Source organism: Rana temporaria, chromosome 2 (genome assembly GCF_905171775.1).
Source record: "Rana temporaria chromosome 2, aRanTem1.1, whole genome shotgun sequence".
Classification (NCBI taxonomy): Eukaryota; Metazoa; Chordata; class Amphibia; order Anura; family Ranidae; genus Rana; species Rana temporaria.
The window spans coordinates 249441708-249465216 of NC_053490.1; the positions used below are offsets into that span (position 1 = coordinate 249441708).

Here is a 23509-nt window from a genome sequence, read left to right on the forward strand (position 1 = left end):
CTCCCCAATTCACCAGCTTAGAGGGGGAGAATCGAATCTTGGGGGATATGGAGGAAGAAGGAAGATTTCTAACTTCCTTCTACCTCGATCCGACCCCCCAAGACTGAAACCATGTCCTCCTGGCATATTTATGTATGTTTGTGTAATATATACACACACACACACACACACACACACACACGAATATACACATGTATATATTGTGAAGGGAGACTCGTTATTTTATTAACATTAACCACCTCAATACAGGGCACTTAAACCCCCCTTCCTGCCCAGGCCATTTTTTAGCTGTCGCACTTTGAATGACAATTGCGTGGTCATGATATACTGTACCCAAATTATAAAAAAAATTCCCCCCACAAATAGAGCTTTGTTTTGGTGGTATCTGATCACCTCTGAGGTTTTTATTTATTGCGCTATACACAAAAGCAAAGCGACAAGTTTGAAAAAAATTACACAATATTTTTTTACTAGAATAAAATATCCCAATAAAAAAAAAAAAAATCGCATTAAGCGTATATTGATTGGTTTGCGCAAAAGTTATAGCGTCTAAAAAATAGGGGATAGAATTATGGATTTTTTTTACTAGTAATGTCGGCGATCTGCGATTTTTATCATGACTGCGATTTTGCGTCAGACATATCGGACACTCGACACTATTTTGGGTCCATTCACATTTTTACAGCGATCAGTGCTATAAAAATGCATTGATTACTGTGTAAATGTGACTGGCAGGGAAGGGGTTAACACTAGGGGCGATCAAGGGGTTAATTGTCTGTACTAGGGAGTGATAATAACTGAAGGGGGAGGGGGGGAGACCAATCGGTGTTCTTCTGTACTGGGAACACACCAGCGGTCTCCTTTCACCTGACAGGACGTGGATCCAGAGATTCCAGTATCAGGGGCCGTTCTGCACTGTTGGAAACATTTGTAGATCGCTTCTCCTCCAAAGATGAAGCGATCTACAAAGCTTTATGAACTGGCACACAGAGGAGAAAAATGTTCTCTGAATTCTGGAGAATGAAGCAGTGAATAGATTTCATCGATTCATACAACGGACACCAAATAGAGCTTATAGTTGGTGGTATTTAGAGCCCATTCACACCTAAGCGTTTTGTCGCCTGTAGTGTGACGCCGCTGCCGCCCCGACACGCCAGAGGGATGATTTAACATTGCCCTCTATGGAGATGGTTCACATCTCCACGCCGAACGCCTGCCGCCTGAAAAAAAGTCCCGGACCTTTTTTTCAGGCGGCAGGCGTTCGGCATAGGAGATGGGAACCATCTCCATAGGGGGACAATCTAGGGGCACATCTAGGCGGACAATCGCGGTGTTTTGTCGCCGCAAATCGCGGTACAAAACGCCAATATTTGTCGCCGCAATTCGCGGGACAAAACGCCGCGATTTTGTCCGCCTAGATGTGAATGCAGCCTAAATCACCACTGGGTTTTTTTCATTTTTTTGCTAAAGAAAAAAGGACCGAAAATTAAAAAACAAATTCTTCGGTTTCTGTTATAAAAATTTGCCAAAATGTATACTGCTACATTTCTTCGGTGAAAATAACCCAAATCAGTGTATATTAGTCTAAGTTAGAGTGTCCAAAAACTATGGTATATATCTGAAAATTGATCAGTCCTGATGTACAGATGGTTAATCTTGAGGCCCAAAAATGACAGTACAGATATCCCCCAAATGACCCCTTTTTGAAAAATAGACAGTCCAAGGTATTTAGTAAGAGGCAAAGTAATTTTGCTTTTTAAGTTGTCATTTTATTGTCATAAGTTTTTGGAAAATAAAGAAATATTTTTTTTTTTTTTTATTTTTTTTTTTTTTATTTTACACTACATACGGTCGCCAGTACAGCGTCATTTTTCTAACGGGTGTGGAGGTGATTGGGGATACTGACTGGTGACAGTACAAAAATGTTTTACTTTTTTTTAACACACTTTGACCACAGCAATATAATGTTACCATAGTTACCATTTTTATACACACAATATGTTTGCATAGCGCAATATCATTTTAGTGGATGAAACCGATTCAGTCTGTTTTGTTGTGATTAGCTATGATTGGATAGAGCCAATAACATGGTACAGATGAGCTGTGATTGGCCCAGTCTGTACCATGTGATTACATTGACCAATCGCAGCTAGCAACACAATTGTATACAATGGATGGCTTAAAAGGAAGCAATGCATTGTGTACAGCTGTCTTGTGACCTGCTGCGATTGGTTACAGCAGTCTCATGGTACTGGCAGCAGGACGGTACAGTAATCAGTCATCGGCTGTGTCTGGTGGACGCGGCTAGTGACAGATCGCGTCATCCTGAGGTTCCAGTCTGCGTCATCCTGCTATAGGCCAAACAGGAACCGGTTAAAGATAAATACAGTTAAAAGGCACTTTTTTTTTCATGAGGTTGTAAATATTAACACTATTTAATTGCGATCTTTGTTTAAAAAATATTTTAAAAGCAAAAGGTAATTCCCAGGTGACTTTGGCCTGCAATATGTATAAAAGCAATATTTTCCTTTCTGTGATAGCTCTGGGGTTTTACGATAAAAATTCCAAAAGTTGAATGTGAAATTAGAGAAATATTAAAACGATAATATATCAAAACCTTAGACACCACCAGAAGGAAAGATTTCGTATTTTTGTTGCAAGACGCTCTATTCTAGCATATTGTATATACAATGGAGAACATTTAAGTCTTGGCTTAAAGGGGTTGTAAAGGTTTGTTTTTTATTTTCTAAATAGGTTACTTTAAGCTAGTGCATTGTTGGTTCACTTACCCTTTCTTTCGATTTCCGTTCAAATTTTTTTTTCTTTGTCTGAATTTCTCGCTTCCTGTCCCTCCTCAGTAAGGTGTTCAGTAAGCTGTTCTAAATGACTTTCCACCCCTCGGATGATGGTGGAAAGCTTACTGAGGAGAAACAGGAAGTGAGAAATTCAAACAAAGAAAAAAAAACAATTAGAAGGGAAATCGAAGGAAAAGGTAAGTGAACCAACAATGCACTAGCTTAAAGGAACCAATTTAGAAAATAAAAGATGAACCTTTACAACCCCTTTAAAGCAGTGCATCCCCCCCCCCAAAAAAAAAAAAATACTGCAGCTGCTGGCTTTTAATAAATGGACACTTGCCTGTCCTGGAGTCCAGCGTGTGAGTAAGGGTACTCGGCAGTGTAGCCTTTCGGCTTCACGTCGGGAACCCTACTGCGCATGAGCTCCTCTCACCTACTGGTAGTTGAGCAACGTTTGGAATTTATCACCCATTTCAAACCGACCGTCCGGAATGGGTACATTTCGGTGGATAGTTGCCACCACCCTCAGTGGCTCAAATCTGTGCCCTGAAGTCAGTTTCTCCGTTTACTGTACTAGAGTGGAAGATTTCACAGTACAATCTGCTGTCCTTAAAGAGATTTTTGGAGAAGGGCTACCTACCTGGTGACCTGGACAGCGAGATCGATGGAGACACGCTGTTGCAGGTACATTCCAAAAAGACAATGGACATTAGATATAGGTGGTCGTTCTTTACTACCTACTCGGTCCAGTCTAGACAGATCAAAGAGATCCTCAAAAAACACTGGGGGGTACTTCTTAATGATAGACTCTTTGGGCCCGACATACCAAAAAGGGCTGGTGTGATTTTCAGAGGAGCACGATCGATTCAGGTCAAATGGCCCCCAATGTGATGGATCCACGGAAAAGAGTTTAGTTCTTCCAGGATTGCAAGGGATTTTTCCCATGCCGTAATTGCAATATGTGTCTGCATAATATCAGTGGCAAACGCAGGAGTGACACTTTTCAATCTGTCACCCTGCGCATTTACCCAATGAAGCGCTTCATCACCTTCGCTACACAATACATTGTCTATCTTTTGACCTGTCCTTGCAAAAAGCAATACATAGGACGCACGATTAGGACTTTTTCTATTCGTGTTAACGAACACATTGCCAATATCAAAAAAGGCAAAACTAACCACAGCATCCCACGTCACTATTTACAACATCACGACCGTGATCCTAGAGGGACACAGTTTTTGGTAATAGATCAGTTTGTCCCCCATTGGAGAGGAGAATCCCACGTACTTGGGGTTTCTCGTCTGGAAACATATTGGATTTTTGAGTTGCGTACAGACTCGCCCTTTCGGCATTAACGTCGAGTAGAACGTTAATTCTTTCATCAATTCAGCTTAAATACCCTTTAGTATATTTGGGAGGTACAAGTCCTCTATTTCTTACCACTTGCTTTGTCCTGTTCCAATTGCAGATCTGGGCTGTGATGGGATGGAGTTATAAATTGATCTAGGCATGTGTAAAAGCATATCATCCTTCATTTTAGTTGGCTCTTCTATACCTCTGGGTGGCATTGTGGACCTCATTCATGCTCTATTTACTATATATTGTTATGTTGCGGGGTATTTTAGATGTGCAGGTTTTAGAATGATTAGACTAATTTTAGATACATTCGTTTTTCCAGCACCAATGGTGTATCATCTGTGTGCTGGATTGATACCTCTCCCTACACTAGCGGAAGTTTCTATACCGCTGGGTGGAAGTGGTTATTGTTGCACAAAAGGGGAGCGAGATGATACCTCCCCATGCCTTCCTTGTGAGGGGTAGGACCCTACTCCTAACATGTGATCGCTGCGTGAGTGACGTCAGCCGCGCTGTTCTCTCCATGTCTGCTGACGCGACGAGCACATTGGAATCTTGGTCACATGAGCACGGTGCGATCTTGGTCACATGATCGCCATGCGAGAGACGTCACTCTAGCCATGGGATCGCAGCACCTGCGCACCAGTGGTGGCTGCCCCGATAGGGCTACCACGGTGATGCAGGGCGCATGTTAGAGTGCGGACATACTTTGGATTTATATCCAATGCGATTACTTCTCATTTCACCTCACACACTATTGGATGTTTGGGGCACGTTTGACTGCCGACCTTTGAACTTTCTTTTACGGTGGTGGTGAGTGGATGAGAGGTGTCACATGACGCTTTGGCAGGCTTTTTGAGAATTTGTTTGCCATGTGCTAGTACTGATCTCTGGTTTGATTAATGAGTTATGTTTGAACCCGGAAGGACTTTACATCTCTACAAATGATTGGTACCAAATACAAAAAATTCTGCGCTGCCTAAATGGTGAGCAGCTACAAAAAAAAAAAACAAGACAAATGATGAAAACAAAGCATATAAATGTAGCGCTAAACGAATAATACACCGAGTGATCTAAACACCATGTCCAACAATCTGTAAATATATCAATGAACATGTATCTATATCAAAAAACATGTAAAAAGTCTCTGATAAACAAAAAAATTTGAATATTGAACGTAGTCCAATATAAATAAAAGTGCTGGTGCATCGTGTGGGGTGCACCATGTTGCGGAGCGCGTCGGAGGAATCCACTGTTGCCGTGCATACTTTGACAAGCGCGGTTTTCATCTTCTAATCACCCATTATCAACATACCCTTTTCATAGTGGTTTGGTGTGCGAGACGTTGTGTGGGAACTGCAGCAGAGGAATCGATCTTCACAGTGGTTCATACCATGTTCAGTTGACCCATTGAACATATGTTCTTTAGGGTTCACCGTTTCCGGTAAGCCTCTCCTATGTTGGTGGTGGCTGTCTTCACCTCACTTGGTTCAACTTGGATGTGGGAGCACCAGCACTTTTATTTATATTGGACTACATTCAATATTCACTATTTTTTGTATATCAGAGACTTTTCACATGTTTTTTGATATAGATACATGTTCACTGATATATTTACAGATTGTTGGACACAGTGTTTAGATCACTCGGTGTATTATTCATTTAGAGCTACATTTATATGTTGTTATCTCTACAAATGATTGGCTTGAGAGCTGAGAATTTGAACTTTGGTTTATCATGTGACCAGCTCCTGACCAATGATGAATTTTATCAATGAAATTTTGTGCGATTGGCTGGCCACTGATTATGGCCTTGTATGATTATTATATATATTTGTGCAATATGGGGGAACAGGTTGATGCCCCAGTAGAAGTCCTTCGAACCAAACGCGTCAGCCCAAGTACACCGCTCCCCATATTGCTTTTATGAATTTTTGAACTGTGAGCACCTTTTTAACTTGTATGTTGGTTTTTATCATTAAAACCTTCTGTTGACCTGCACCATCGGAGCCCCTATATTTTAATTTTATTTGCATGCTCTGTGGAGGATTTTTTTTTGCGTATCTCCAGTTGGTCCCCACCACCCCACCAAGAGTTGTTGCTTGCCTGAACCAAGTTGTTTTTAGATGGTTGGTGGATCTCCACGGTTTTTCTAACTGCTCCATGGTTTTGACAATTCCATTGGAGTCACCTCCAGCTGAGGAACATCGGGCCTGACTGGCAACATAGGTTAATCAGTGCCGCCCCAGTGTCCATCAGTGCCACCCTACAGTGTCCATCAGTGCCACCCCACAGTGCCCATCCATGCCCAGTGCCCACCTATCAGTGCCCATCGGTGCCACCCATAAGTAGCCATCAGTGCCACCCATAAGTGCCGCCCATGAGTGCCCATCAGTGCCGCCCATGTGTGCCCATCAGTGCCGCCCATGTGTGCCCATCAGTGCCGCCCATGTGTGCCCATCAGTGCCGCCCATGTGTGCCCATCAGTGCCGCCCATGTGTGCCCATCAGTGCCGCCTATGTGTGCCCATCAGTGCCGCCTATGTGTGCCCATCAGTGCCGCCTATGTGTGCCCATCAGTGCCGCCTATGTGTGCCCTGTATGGAAGTGGTTAAGGACCCTTTCACGCCGATATACGTCAGCAGAATGGCACGGCTGGGCACAAGCATGTACCTGTACGTCCTCTAAGAGCCCAGCCGTGGGGTCGCGAGCGCTGGACCCGATCGCCGCCGGTGTCCCGCAATCGGTCACAGGAGCTGAAGAACGGGGAGAGTTGTGTGTAAACACACCTTCTCCATTCTTCATTGTGGCAATGTCAGCGATCGTCTGTTCCCGGATATAGGGGAAGACGATCACTGACGTCACACATTCAGCCCCGCCCACCTACTGTTAGAAACACATATGAGGTCACACTTAACCCCTTCAGCACCCCCTAGTGGTTAACTCCTAAACTGCAATTGTCATTTTCACAGTAATCAGTGCATTTTTATAGCACTTTTCGCTGTGAAAATGACAATGGTCCCAAAAATGTGTCAAAATTGTCCGATGTGTCCGCCATGTCGCAGTCATGAAAAAAAAAAAAAAAAAAAAAAAAAAAAATCGCTGATCGCCGCCATTAGTAGTATAAAAAAAGGATTATATAAAACTATCCCCTATTTTTTAAACGCTATACATTTTGCGCAAACCAAACGCTTATTGCGTTTTTTTTTACCAAAAATAGGTAGAAGAATACGCATCCACCTAAACTGAGGAACAAAAAAAATGTTTTATATCTTTTTTGGGGATATTAATTATAGCAAAAAATTTGAGATTTTTTTCAAAATTGTCGCTCTATTTTTGTTTATAGCGCAAAAAATAAAAAGCCGCAGAGGTGATCAAATACCATCAAAAGAAAGCTCCATTTGTGGGAAAAAAAAGGACGCCAATTTTGTTTGGAAGCCACGTCGCGCGACCAGGCACCTGTCAGTTAAAGCGACGCAGTGCTGAATTCGCAAAGGGGCAAGGTTCTTAACCTTCATAATGGTCGGGGACTTAAGTGGTTAAACGTAGCGCTACACATTCACCCCCACTCTCCTACTGGCCCAGCGGCCGGAGGGGAAGGAGGAGGGAGCCCCACGCTGATGTCACAGGCCTTGGCCCGAACTCCCGAAAGTGGGAAAGGATATCTGTCAAAGACAGGTATCCTTTTCATCCTCCCCCGAAAGGTGCAAATTGTGGCACCGGAGGGAGGGGGGGAGGGATGGAGGAATCTGATGGGTGGAACTCCACTTTAATAACGAGCATAAACCCCTTCATCTTCGTCACATTTTTATGCTTATACACACAGGAGTAGAGTGGGGGGGGGGGGAAGGAATAGCATCAATGTTGTATTACACTGTAGTGTAATAAGATTTGTGTTTGAGTATCATGGATCGCATGTATGGTAAATACTTTATCATTATATTTATAAAGGTTTACCATACACCATAATATCCTAATACCCCTGCACAACTAGGAATTCTTTGAAAAGCAAAGCTATGCCTCATTGCACTTGCAAAGGGCACAGTCTATTTGCCTTTAGTAAATCAACCCAATGTGTATTCCATTGACACTAAATTCTGACAGGCAACAGTTCGAACAGCAAGGGAAGGAGATTGATAGAGAACCTTCACACTGCAAAAACCTTAAAAAGCATATATTCATTGCAGAAATTAATGGGAGAAAAATTAAGACTGCCATTGCTGACCACTGCTCATGAAAATGCTAGTGGCCTAGCAGTCACACTGACCCTTTTGTTTTCATTATATGAAATCACAATTTCAAAACAAGCATTGGGATCGTTACTCCTGACTTTACTGCAATGACAGTGCAATAAGACTGGCTCAAGGTGACATATGAGAAAGCCGAATAGGTCTAGCTGCCAAATACCCCGTCCCTCTTTTTATTAGACCTTTCAGTAACTTTACAAATCTGCATAATTGAATTTCTGATATATCACAATATACAGCAACAGTATAATGTTTAAAAAAAAAAAAAAAAAAGGTCCTTAAACTGTATGTTAAGGTTTAAAAAGTCCTCAGCTTTGTTGGTAGAGATGTGCGAGCGTTGCGCTCTGCCCAGATAAGACTTGGCTGGATAGAGGCCACGCCCCTTTGCTCTCTCACAGCAGGGTCACGTGACCTAAGCCCCGCCTCCAAGATGGCTGCCAGAGGGGGAGGCTCGGCTGATGTACAGCGACGATTTCAGCTGGATTTCAGGTGATTTAAAAGTCTTGCACAGGGGAGGGTTGAAGGTTTAAAAAGTCCTCAGCTTTGTTGGTAGAGATGTGCGAGCGCTGCGCTCTGCCCAGATAAGTCCTGGGCAGAGCCCTGTTGATAATACTTGCACATGCAGTGGATTTCCCACCCCTGAATGCAGGTGCTGGGCAGAGGCAACCAAGTTCTTTCACTACTGTCAGAAAACCTATTCAAATTGGCCTTAATATCTTAAAAAGGGGCCAGCTGCATCTGCTGGTGGCACACTTCAGTGGGAAGCTGCATTGGCTGGTGGCACACTTCAGAGGGAAGCTGCATCTGCTGGTGGCACACTTCAGCGGGAAGCTGCATCCGCTGGTGGCACACTTCAGCGGGAAGCTGCATCTGGCGATGGGCTACGGTGGCAAGTTACACGTTGCATCTAGTGACAGGCTAGGGTGTCAAGTGACACGCTGCATCTGGCGATAGGCAAGGGTGACAAGTGACATGCTGCATCTGGCGACAGGCAAGGGTGACAAGTGACATGCTGCATCTGGCTGACGTCAGAGCCGGTTCAGGCTTAGGAAAGATCCTGACCATGTGGTTGGATACCAAGAAACCTGAATCGGCACTTGGCTCAGCCTCTCAGTGATCCACAGAGTGCCTGAGCCAGCCCCTCCACAGCCTGGTGCTCCATTGAGTGCTGGGGGGAGAGCAGAGAGCTGCTAACGGACTGTCTTTGCTCTCTGCTCAGAGCGGAGGGGAGAACCGATCAGAACTGCTCTGCAGTGTTTTAAATCGCTCAGTTCCACTGCAGAGCCGGCAGGGACTGATGCTGCATCCACCTACGTAAGTATAATGTTTTATTTTGTTTCCCCTAAAGCCCATGCTTCATTTTTAAATGACTGTGTAATCTCTGAGCTGGCACCTTGGTCTAAGTAAATACTGAACTGAACCCTGGTTGATGCATCAAAAAAGATGGTGTCATCCCTATGGAAAGAAAAGCAGACGAATGCAAGATCAGGAGAGAGCACTGATCGATTTGAGGGGTAAAAAATATATAGAAATGCAACACCGACACATTACTTAGAATACATAAATGTAACAGGTTATACTAGGTATCCTTTAATGCAACTTGGCCCCATTTAATTTGTTCCCGACTGTTTTCCTAGGCTGGAAACAAAAAAAGATCCAAACAAGCCATCAATCATTTCAATTATGCATGTAATTAATGGACAAATTAAGTCAACAGCTGTGCAAATAAAAATTGTTTGGTAATGGAGCAAAAAAACGAAATAACAATGCAGAATGCACATTATGTCTTGGGCACTTTACTTTTTTTTTATGGGTAACACATTATGTATGTGTACCTCTGTGCTCAATGTTAATATTGTTTGATACGGCAAGATACTTTGCTCCTGCTGTAAGTACAATACCTTATAATGAAGTCACGCAGATTATCCTGGCAATACACTATAGAGGGTTTTGTTTTTTATACAAGGTTACTTGGCTTGGTAACTTGGTTCTAGACAGAGCTTAACCACTTGGTGCCCAGAGGACGTCATATGATGTGGTGGTATATCTGAATGGATGCCTGCAGTTACAGGCATCATTCAGATATTGACGTTTTTTTCAGCCGGCGATTCCCTACACCACAAGAATGATCATAGCGGCTGTTTCGCCTCTTGATCGTTCTTACGGGCGGCGAAAGGGGACGTCCTCCCTTCCTGCCGTTGCTTCTCCCGACTCACCGATGCGATCGGCGAGTCGGAGAACGGATTCGACGGCCCTGGGTGCTGATCAGAGATTTCAGGCGGACCAGATGGACCAGAATCTTCTGGATTCCAAAGTAGTCTTAGGAGGCAAGTTCATGTCCTGTGTAGGACAGCAGTAATGTGTAGTGGCTTCTTTGAAGTGCTTTATGATGCTCGGGCAGTAGTGAGATCATTCATGAAAAAAATTCACACTGGCCAGTTTGTTTAATCATATTTACAAGCATAAAGCACTTCAACAAACAAAAAAAAAAACTCTTAAAGCGATGCTAAAGTCATTTTTTTTTTTTTTTTTTAAATAACAAATATGTTATACATACCTGCTCTGTGCAGAGGTTTTGCATAGAGCAGCCCAGATCCTCCTCTTCTCTGGGCCCTCGCCAACGCCTCTGGCTCCTTCCTCCTGATGGGTGACCCCCACAGCAAGCAGCTTGCTATAGGGGCACCCAAGCAGACGCACTCTTGACCCACGGCTGTGTGCCCATTCACACATGGAGCCATGGCTCAGCCCCTACCCCCTCAGTCTCCTTATTGGTTTACTGGCTGTGATTGACAGTAGCTAGAGCCAATGGCTCCCACTGCTGCCAAAAGCTAATCAGGAGTGCAGGTCTCCAGAGAGGCAAGGCTCTCCTGGACATCGATGGATCGAGAGAATGCATGAAGGTAAAAAAAAAAAAACCTTCTGCAGCTTTAATTACTTATATTAGCACAAACAGATATTGAAACAGTGCGATCTAAGTAATAAAATGTAGTGCAGACAAAGGGCTGATCAAATGTAATACAAATGGAGCGGGTTTTACCAGCTGAATTGTGACCAGAGTTCTGCTTGTACCACTGCAAGAGTCTGCAAGCCTATAAACCCAACACTAAAATACTGCTTTGTATAGCAATACTGCCCATTAAGCATCATGCTTATGGAGACCAGCAGAAATTGCAAAGCAGCCACCTGAGGATGTATCAATGGAGGTTTGTTTTACAGAAAAAAACATTTAATTACTTCCTATAACTTTAATGGCAAAAACTTCAAGTTATCAGAGGTTGATACATTAAAAAAAAAAACTACCTGGGATACAAAAATTCGGCTTTTAAGATATTTACTTCTAGAAACATAAAAAAAATGTTGGTGGTATTTAATCACTACTGGGTTGATTTTTTACTTAAGAAAAAGAAAAGTTGTAAATAAGTAATTTTTCTCCTTCACTTGGTTGTGATCAGGACCGGTTATTGTTGATATTTACCATGCTGCAAAGCGGGAACAGAATTTTTTCATTAACATGTGCCAGGAAGTCTGTGGGCCACATTTTGAGCACCAGGGATCTAAAACCCCTTTTTTTCAGACATTTAGACAATTTCAAGGGGAAGGAAAAATGTATTGCTTTGGTGGAAAACACATATATCCAGGAGCGGACTGACAACTCATGGGGCCCCGGGCAATAGGAGATTATGGGGCCCCCGGCAATAGATTATGGGGCCACACAGTATACATACACACAGAATACACACACTAAAAAGGTACTGGAGAGGCGGGGCAGCTTTAATCTTGGGATTTTTTTTAAACAGATTTTTACATACTATCCCTGGCTTTACTGAGGGTGGTAACCCTGATGGGGCCCCCTAGTGGCATGGGGCCCTCGGGCAGTGCCCGAGTTTCCGAATGGTCAGTCCGCCCCTGCATATATCCCACTTAAAGGAAAACTCCACATTCATTAAAAAAATATAACATTTACCACACAAACCATTTTGCATTTTTAATTACAAATTACCTTTCCATTTCACTCTTCAGCGGATGTAATCATAGCGGTTTCTTCCTCTACCAAGATGACTTTCTTCGCACAGAAAGACAGTGCAGTAAAACGTATAGCAAGTCAGAAGTAGGGCAAAGAGGAGTAGCAGTAATCCTGCAGGCAATGCTGGTTGCCCTTTGCCCTCTGCTGTTTCTGTTTACACCAATTTTTAAATGAACCCATCAGAAGGAAAATATGGGAACTGCTATAATTTCCTGTTGAAGTTCCATGCAATAGAATGGTTATTGTTTCTTTTGATTCAATGTTTTGAGCAACTGTACAAAAAAAAAAAAGTCAACAATGGCAGCTCCCATATTTCTCTCCTGACGAGTTCTAATAGAAATAGAATTGAGGGGGGAAGAATATATCTCCAAATAAAATACAAAAAAAAAAAAATATGAAAACCATATTTACAACAACATACAATTGAATAGTGAGAGAGAAAAAAAAAAGGGGGGGTACCCAAAACACTAAATATTACCTTTTTATGAGAAAGCAGCATACAATTTGAATGCTCATGTTCACATGAAACTTCATAATCTGGAAGCATGTCTGTCATCTCCTGTACAAAGTGAATGACTTCTTCATGCCAAGGCACATTTGCCATTGTTAAATTGCTAGCTGAACTATCACCACAGTACGTCACACCCTGTAAGATACAATAAAAAAATAAAATAAAATAAGCAATCAAAACCAAAACAAACAAATACTATGTAAAAAAGTTATAGCATCTAGAGAACACTAGAGGCCAAGAAGTGACAATAATAATGGGATATTCTTTGTGTATATTTACAAACAATGTGCTATTTAAGCATATTGATGTCTGCACAAGGTAGTGAATATAAATAAATAAAAAATCCAAACTAAAAGTCTCTAAGCCATGGGCCTGAAGAGAGCCATGTCTTCTCCTTAGACTAGGCAGAAAAAACTGAATCGCTTGGTGCAGGCTGAGGGGATATAGTCGGTGGGACCGCACTATGTCCATGAATGAAAGAGAAAAAAGGTCTGCCAATCGGTATCCGACCAGTTCGCTCAGCCAATGGCTGATAGCACTCACTGGTGAGTTCTGATAGGGGGCATCCCTCTGTCAGAACATAAGTCGTCGGTGGAGAGATCCCTGTACTAACATCAGATAGCTAGTACAGCGACTTCTCCCGAGCTCCTGTTTTTTTTCCCTTTCAGTCTGCTGGGTTGAATAAAAGAAAAACTGCTAGTGTGTACCAGGCTTAACTGTTCATTATTGGATTAATATTTGTAAATAACTGTACCCATATGAAAATTGGCTTCACTTAGTATGAATCGGGGCAGACCCCCCCCAGAATGCGAGTGAGAGCTGGCGGCTCTGCGGATGAGAGAGAGCAGGCGGCTCTGCGGATGAGAGAGCGGACGGCTTCCCGGGCTGTCAGGCGGCTCGGTAGGTGAGAGAGCAAGCGAACAGCTGGGCAGCTCGTGGGTGAGTGATGGCTGACCAATCAGGGAGCCAGTGGTTGGGGTAGCAGAGAGATATGACATCTCTCACTGCCTTGGGCCCTCCCTGTAGTGCAGTTCTGCCCTCACTGTGCAGGCAGCCATAGGAAGCAGAGAGATGACATCTCTCTGCTGCCTGACTCTGGGACACAGGAAAGTGACAATCCGCAACAGGTGGCAGGTCACAATCCGCAACGGGTGGCAGGCCACAATCCGCAACGGGTGGCAGATCACAAACCGCAACGGGTGGCAGATCACAAACCGCAACGGGTGGCAGATCACAAACCGCAATGGGTGGCAGGTCACAATCCGCAACGGGTGGCAGGCGACATGGCAAGTGACAATCTGCAACATGTGGCAGGTGATGTGGTCACTATCCGCAACGGGTGGCAGGCGACATGGCAAGTGACAATCTGCAACGTGTGGCAGGTGATGTGGCAAGTGACAATCCGCATCTGGTGGCAGGTGACGGTGACAATTGACACATTCGGGGCTCCCACTGATTCTGCATTATGGCAAGTTGAACTATTTTATATAACAATGTATTAATAGAAATAATGCGGGGGGCGTGGCTTGGCGCTTGATGGCGACGGACGCACACTAGAGAGGCTCTGTGAGGAAACCCGGCTCTCAGCCTGAAACCCTGCCTAAACCGAGCCAGAAATGGGCAAAAAGCTGTTCCACACCCCGCAGACCCGCTCCAAACGCAGCACAGTAGCGGTGTCGACCCGAAACATCACAGACCTCTTTAAAAACAACGCGATCTCCGGCGGCAGCATGGCGGGGAACAAGATGGCGCGCCAGCAGCGAGAAGACGAGGAATCCAGTGAGGACTCTCTCTCTGTGGCGGAGGACTCAGGTAGGGGGCATAGACACCCGAACCACCCCCTGACATACGCTGACATGACTGGGTTTGCAGCGGACATTAAAACCACATTTTCTGCAGCGATCACGGACTTAAAATCCAATCTGCTTGTCCTCACAGAGAAGCTCACGGCCGTGGAAGCGGTTGGAAAACACAGGGATAAGAGGCTCCACAGGCTGGAGAGTGCTGTGGTTTCCCATTCCTCCCACCTCATCGACATAAACCGTCATTTGGAGGACTTGGATAATAGGGGGAGAAGGGCAAACATTAGGGTGAGGGGGATCCCCGAGTCAGTGGAGAACGCACAGATTATTCCAGCCCTGAGAAGAGTGTTCAACAGTCTCCTGGAGAGGCAGGAGGATGCGGCCATTGATTTTGATCGGGCTCACAGAGCCCTGAGGCCTAGAGGACCCGACACAGCTCCTCCACGTGACATAATCTGTTGCCTGCAGAACTATCCACTGAAAGAAGAAATCATGAATAAAGCCAGGAGAAGTGACAGTGTGGTGTTTAATGGAGAGACTATCATGCTGTTTCACGACCTATCCCAAATCACTCTCCGGAACCGCAGGGCGCTGCGACCATTGCTGGAGGTGCTGAGGGAGAGGGAGCTAACCTACTCGTGGCGCTTCCCGTTCGCATTGGCGGTTACGAAAGCGGGCAGGCAACATATACTGCGCACCCCTGCAGACCTCCCTGAGTTCTTTGAGGCCCTGGACATAAACCCCGTCGCGGTCCCGGAGTGGTACCAGGAATTTGCCCTCCCCAGGATGGACGGAGGTCCGTGCCGCTCCCCGCTCTCTACACCGGAGAAGAGGCTTCCCAAACGCTCTAAGCCGAACCGAGGCTTCGGTTCACAGAATGGCACGCCTGGGCCCAGGCAAGGCCCCGCCAGGGCCCAAGAGGAAGACTAGACGGAGTACATCTCTCACTGGCGGTTTCAAAATTCACTTCGGGTTGTCCCACCCTTCTTTTTTGTTTCCCTTTTTTTTTTTTTTTTATTTATTACCGTTATTTTTTCCAAGTATCTCCAGCTTCAACCCAGGACGTGCAGTTCTAACACGCACACGTAGGATAGTCCAAAGGACCGTGTTAGTCTACCTCGCGCTTACAAGTGCTCTTCTCTACAGACTATGAGGCCGCATAACACCATCAACTGCCCATACAAGATCTTGACATTCACTATGTGATATACGGCTGAGAGATGGCGGGGACTCTGCTTTCAAAGATATACGTCGAATGGTAATGTAGAAAGTAGTCTCAGCGTGTCTCCTGGGTCAAGAGGGGGCCTTTCTCACCCGGCTGGGTGGACATACATTACAACATTACTCTATCAGCCTGATGCGGAGGTAGAGATGTATACTGATGCTGGCCCACAGGAATTGATACAAGACTGCTTAATTCAGGGGGACACCTGGAACGAATGTGCTCACTGCCTATGAGCCCTTTACGTTTTTTGTTTTTGAGGGGACGGTTGCTTTCCCCTTTTGTTTATCTTACTCCACCAGAAAGACAATGGCTAATATTGTTATTTTTGCCCATTAACCATCTGCTTTTACAGGGTTTCTACATTATAATTCCAGTCCGTGTGCTGCTCACACGAGAAGACTGGACATGAAGCCTTTTAATATGCCGGGTTTCCTTTCTTCTCACCTGTGCTGTGGAAGAAAGTTTTGTTTTCTTGTTCTGTTATTTTTGTTGCTATACCGCTGTACCACCCCTTTGTTGGTGGTGGAGATTGTCGCAGGGTGCTGGTCACTGAAGGTGATACGGGGCCCTGGGTCATCTCTTCAGAAGTGAAAGAAGGACGTTTGCGTCCGTTGTTGTCGCGCAGTCACACCACGACCTCGCAGAGTGGGTTTCGCGAGGGTTCTTACGCTTGCGAGCCCACTACTTACGACTTCGGGGTGCTTGCCACATCCCGTAGTGTTAATTGTGCACTCTCCTATACCCCTCCCCCCTTCTCCCTTTTTCCTTTTATTCACACCTTTTTCTATTTTTTCTCTCCTTTCTGTCTCCACACATTCTATAGGGGATCTCAGTGACGAGCAAATTGGTATATCATCACACAAGTGACCCATCTAACCTGTTACTTCATTTTTAGATCCAGTCAGCTGGAATACCAGGGAACGCCTCAGATGGCGTACTCATCGCTGGGTCAGGGCCCTACGGTCATCTCACACAACGTCCAGGGGCTGAACATACCGGAGAAGCGAACCACGCTTCTTAGGGAACTCAAGAAAGGTAATTCACATTTCGCTTTCCTGCAGGAGACTCACTTTCAGACCAACAAGGTACCGAAATTGACTAACGTACACTTCCCGACAGCCCTACACGCGACTAATGACTTGGCAAAATCTAAGGGGGTGTCCATCTTGATAAGCAAAAATGCACCCTTCCAATTAACTGACAGGATGACCGACCCCGAAGGCCGATATGTATTTGTCAAGGGTAGTTATGCTGGCTCTCCAATCACGCTGGCAAACGTCTACTTCCCCAATACAGCACACGCAAATTTCTGCAGACGTATGATTCGGGCCTTATCAGGATTTACGTCCGGATGCCTGATACTAGGGGGAGACTTTAATGTCCCATTGAACCCTCTGGTGGACACCTCGACAGGTAAAACATGTATATCCTACAAAATCCTTAAAAGAATCAAGACACTCTTGCAGTCCCTGCAACTGGTGGATGCATGGAGATTTCTTCACCCATCAGAGAGGGACTTCACGTTCCATTCCGCCCCCCACAATCGATATTCCCGTATTGACCACCTGTACATTTCACAAAGAGACCTAACTAGAGTGACTGGGGCCAAAATAGGTCTACAGACCATATCAGACCATGCACCTACGTCCTTAACGATAGTGGAGTCCTCTCCCACGACCCATTCAGCCTCCTGGAGACTGAACGCATCGCTTTTAACGGACCCAACTCTGTTACCTCAAATAACCGAAAGTTTGGTGAATTTTTTCAAGCAGAATGAGTCTGAGCAAGCAGACCCTATGATGGTCTGGGGTGCTCATAAATGTACGCTCAGGGGGGACCTGATACGCATGGGGGCCAGGCGTAAGAGACTGCAGGAGGCTGAAATCACCAAGCTATTGAACACAATCTTCCTTCTAGAGACCAAACACAAACAGTCCTTGTCTGTACAAACGGCTGCAGACCTCCTGGAAGCCAGGAAAAAGCTACAAAATGTCCTTGCTACTAAGACAAAACGTTTCCTATTCTTTAAGAAAAAAATATATTATGAGGCGGGAGACAAGTCGGGTAAGCTGTTGGCGAGGGCCCTGCGTGACCCCCATTCCTCCACCCACATTTCTGGGATCAGGAATGATTCAGGCGTACTGGATGTTAAAACGGAAGACATTGCGGCACATTTCCATAAATACTATTCTGCACTTTACAACCTACAGTTGCAACACAGACCGCCTGGGTTGGAGGGGAATAGGAATCAGGCCATCCTGGACTACTTGAATCAGAGTGGCCTACCCAAACTGTCGACTGAAGCCATCTCTGCCCTAGAAGAACAGATTTCGCAACAGGAAATTCATTGTGCCATTAAGGCCTTGAAACCCGGAAAAAGTCCGGGGCCAGATGGCTTCAGTTCAATTTACTACAAGACATTCGGTGACATATTGACAGGTCCCTTGCAGAAAGCCTTCAACTCATTGACGAACCCTAGGCCCCTCCCGCGAGACTTCCACGCTGCACACATCACGGTTATCCCGAAAGCAGATAAGGATCCCGAAACATGTGCAAGCTATAGACCTATTTCCCTCCTGAACATAGACCTGAAGCTGCTGGCGAAAATATTGGCCAACAGATTGAGGCCGCATCTACCTGGGGTGATTGGTCCGGAGCAGGCGGGCTTTGTGCCAGGGAGGGAGGCAAAGGATAATATCATTAAAGCCCTCTTGCTCATGCAGGCAGCGCGTACCCAACAAGTCGAGAGTCTTCTCCTGTCTACGGACGCGGAGAAGGCTTTCGACCGAGTGTCGTGGGACTTTATGTTCGCGACTTGCACTCACATAGGCCTTAGCTCACGTATGATGGCGTGGATCACCTCGCTATACCACCACCCTTCTGCTAGGGTCAAAATTAATGGGTCACTGTCCGACGTGATAGAAATTCAAAATGGGACACGCCAGGGGTGCCCCCTTTCCCCTCTACTGTTTATCCTTTCCCTGGAACCGTTTATCCGTACGGTTAATAAAGACAACTCAATACAGGGGATCTCGGTTCGCGGTAGGATGTACAAAACGGCGGCTTATGCGGATGACCTCTTATTCTTTGTGACAGGCTCGCATATTACTATCCCAAATCTTTTGAAGGCTTTCAGCCACTATGGCTATCTCACCAATCTCAAGATAAACTTGACCAAGTCGGAAGCAATGAATCTCACACTACCTGCCCCGACCCTCACCAGGACACAATCCAACTGTCCGTTTAGATGGGAAAGTAAGGCCCTGAAGTACTTAGGAATTTGGTTGACCCCGTCCCTGACGTCACTCTATGATGCTAACTTTGCGCCATTGCTGCGTAGAATTGAGGACAATTTGAAACTTTGGAACGCGGGATATTTCTCCTGGTTCGGGAGAGCGGCCATCATCAAGATGGTGATGCTACCCAGACTCTTATATCTGTTGAGAGCCCTGCCCATAGTCCTGCCTAATAGGTTTTTTAAAAAGCTCCAAACCGCGCTTCTGGCCTTTCTCTGGTCTCACAAGCGGGCAAGGATTAAATTTGCCCTCCTGACCAGACCAAAGGAGGATGGGGGAATGGGGCTTCCTGATTTCAGGAAATACTATATAGCTGCACATGTGACGAGGGTCGTAGATTGGCATTGCCACAGAGAGATGAAGGACTGGGTGACCCTGGAGGAGGACCTAAGCCCCTTCCCGCTCCTTTTCTCCCCCTGGAACCCAGGCCTGAGAAAACCACACTTATTGCTTCATCAACCCCTACAGGCAAATACCCTGACAGTTTTTACGTTGGGGACCAAATGTTCATCTATCTCCTCAGTGAAGGGCCCTTTAACACCACTTTCAGATAACCCAGACTTTCAGCCAGGACTAGGGTCACGGACACTACGTCACCCATCCTCCAATAAGACACTTACGGCCGGGGAATGCTTCCGGGGGGGAACATGTGTGGAATATCAGACGCTCAAACACATCCTTGACCGCCCCTCCCTCCAGCTCTGGACGTATCTACAAGTACGTAGTTATACTGTCTTCCTTGATGTAAAGCGCTGCGCAAACTGTTGGCGCTATATAAATCCTGTATAATAATAATAATAATACCGGTGACAAAGGGAACAAACAACACTTTGCCAGACAGTTGACTGACCTAGAAGAGGTCTGTAACAAAGGTGATCTCCTGCAGAAAACGACATCTGTCATTTATAAGTGGTTGCAAGAACCCTCTACCTCAACTGAAGATAGGTTCCAAAAGGGCTGGTCCAAAGCTCTTGGGAAGAACATCTCAGAAAGACAATGGCGGAGCGCTTGTGTTTTAGCACACAAGTGCTCTATAAGCACAAAAACACAGGAAACAGCTTATAAGTTGCTTACAGATTGGTATGTCACACCAGCTAAATTGAGTTCCTGGTATCCTCAGACGTCTGATAAATGTTGGAGGTGTGGAGAGGGAGTGGGCACGTTGTTACACATTTGGTGGCAATGTCCTCGCCTAGCCAACTTTTGGCAACAGGTCAAGGACCTCATTAAACAAATCACGGAGACCAGCTTAGTACTGGACGCAGCGTGCTGCCTGCTCCACATCTCCTCCTTCTCATTAAAGAGATATAAGAACTCCCTGACGAAGCACATGTTAAACGCAGCAAAGGCCCTAATTCCAATCTTTTGGAAGACCACTAAGGTCCCCACGATCACACAGTGGCTGGAAAGGGTTTCGGAGATCCGAGACATGGAAGACACCCTTACACAGGCCTCAGACAATGTGGATAAGTTCCACGAGACATGGTCACCCTGGTTCGAGTTTCGCTTCTCTAAGGCCTATGAGGCACTTATGGGCACTGGCTGAATAATGATGTATCACTGACCAAGTGTTAAGGTTTAGCTCTGAGATAGTACACTGGCCTAGCCAATTTCTGTGCTACACCATTCTTATTTCCCCTACTTCTTCTTTCATCTGACCCGCTCTCCCATCCCCCCCCTCTTCCCCTTGCCCTGCCTTTTCTAATTGGCAAGAATGTTTAGCCTTACTCTATGGTATGGTAGTGGAAAATACACACAAAAGCGTTAATAAGATCGCTGTGTATGATTGTCATTATCATGCTGAACTGCTTTTGTTTGTACCTGCATATTTTGTTCTTGACTGGAACATTAATAAACTTTGGAATGTTAAAAAAAAAAAAAAGAAATAATGCTCTTCAATCATCCCAACACCAAATCAACCATGGTGCCAGGATGATTGAAGCGCAAACACCAGCCATTTCCCCGATAAATTGCCCCCCAAAAAAAAACATTTTCTGGCAGTGCTCCTCCCGAGACTAGACTCTGAATCCATCCCTGGTATGAATATTGTTTTCATCTCGGTTGCTTTTAAAACATTACTATTTTAAAAAGTGAATAGCTTCAGAAAATGAAGTAAAAAAGTGTGAAAACGATGGAGCAGTAGTTTGGGCAGCAAGCTAACTATGTGCATGACAAATGTTTATATAATTGTAGAAGTTTGCATGCTTCTTTTACAGAATAACGGCTTGAATCAGTATAGAATGCTGTCCTTGAATCCTGCAAACCTAATCTACAATCTGTTCTTTTCTACAAGTGCTGGCATTCAGTCAGCAAAGTCCACAGTTAAATATATTTGAAATTCTCTTTGCCATCTTGGCACAGTGTTGATGTGAACAGAACACACTGGATTGGTTACATTAATGAGGACTGCATATCCAGAAAAAGTATTTTTAAGCTATACTAGTACAAGGTAAGGAAAATCTGTAAATCTGAAAATCAACACCGGCAAGGTGGAATTCTTTGTTTCTTTTTAAATTTCCTCCGACAGCCCTGTCCATGGAAAAGAAAAATAGGCATTAGGTTATCCATGTTTTATTCAAGAGTCTGCAATAGACTTCCTAATGCATTTGGCAGAGTGAAAAAAAATCTGTAGTTTGTCCATTTATGCTTCACAGTCTTTGCTATGGGATTAACATAACATTAACTTTCTTCAAGTATAATGACCTATCCTATAAGCAGAGCAGCTTTGTTTTTCATGTACAAAATCAAAGTATCATTTATACTAAAATGTTATGGAGATACTGCCAAATTGTAAAAGGTGCTCTGGTCAGGAACGGGGTAAAATCTTCCGGGGCTGAAGTGGTTAACTTGTAAGCAACACATGTCAGAAAAGGCTTAGGCATAAAGGGGTTGATTTCTGAATAAATGGTTCTCAAAATGTGATCCATATTTTTCCTCTAAATCCTAATAAAAAACATTTTAAATATTTAACCACTTGCCTACTGTGCACATAGACCCCCTTCCTGCCCAGACGAGATTTTAGCTTCCGGCACTGCGTCGCTTTAACTGACAATTGCGCGGTCGTGCGACATGGCTCCCAAACAAAATTTACGTCTTTTTTTCCCCCACAAATAGAGCTTTCTTTTGGTGGCATTTGATCGCCTGTGCGGTTTTTATTTTTTGGGCTATAAACAAAAAAAGTGCGCATTTTTTTACTTTTTGCTATAATAAATATCCCATTTTTAAAAAAAAATATATATATATTTGTTTCAGTTTAGGCCGATATGTATTCTACATATTTCTGGTAAAAAAAAAAACGCAATAACCTGGTTTGCGCAAAAGTTATATTGCCTACAAAAAATAGGGGACATAATGATTTATTTTTTACTAGGAATGGCGGCGATCTGCGTTTTTTTCAGGACTGCGACATAGCGAACACATCGGACACTGACACATTTTTGGGACCATTCACATTTATACAGTGAACAGTGCTATAAATATGCATTGATTACTGTATAAATGTGACTGGCAGGGAAGGGGTTAACCACTAGGGGGCGGGAAGGGGTTAAATGTGTATCCTGGGTGTGTTCTAACTGTAGGGGGAGGGGAGTGACTGGGGGAGGTGACCGATCTGTGTCCCTATGTACAAGGGACACAGATCGGTCTCCTCTCTCCCTGACAGGACTTGGAGCTCTGTGTTTACACACAAAGCTCCACGTCCCTGCTCAGTTACTGGGAAATCGCGGGTGCCCGGCACGCGCAATGTGTTCCCATTGACGCGTCGGGTGCGCGAGCGGCGGCGCGCGCCCTAGAGGCTTTAAATGACAGGACGTCATATGACATCCTGTCAGAACAATAGAGCATTCTGCCCGCCGTCAAATGACGGCAGGCGGGTGTTAAGTGGTTAAACAGAAGCTCCATCTTTCAAGTTACGCTCATATTTAGGCTCCTGTCAATTTTGAACGGACTGCGTATGGGTGCACCCTAACAGCCATGTCATTTATTAACCACTTTACAACCGGGCCTATTTTGGCACTTCTCTCCATGTAAAAATCTAAATTGTTTTGCTAGAAAATTAATCAGAACCCCCAAACACTATATATATATTTTTTTTAGCAGACACCATAGGGAATAAAATGGCGGTCATTGCAACTTTTTTTCCCTCGCACGGTATTTGCGCAATAATTTTTCAAACGCCTTTTTTTTTGCGAAAAAATACAGTTTCATGAACTAAAAAAACAAAACAGTAAAGTTAGCCCAATTATTTTGTATA

The 23509-nt window shown here is 44.7% G+C and overlaps 1 protein-coding gene across 2 annotated transcripts in view; it reads right to left on the minus strand.

The window, feature by feature from the left end:
* Positions 1-23509, minus strand: part of LOC120926629 (S-adenosyl-L-methionine-dependent tRNA 4-demethylwyosine synthase TYW1-like) — a 256887-nt gene that overhangs the window by 20301 nt on the left and 213077 nt on the right. For both annotated transcript variants that reach the window (XM_040336750.1, XM_040336749.1), the window contains exon 15: positions 12902-13069. In XM_040336750.1, the coding sequence (XP_040192684.1) occupies positions 12902-13069 (168 nt within the window). The remainder of the gene's footprint in view (positions 1-12901; positions 13070-23509) is intronic.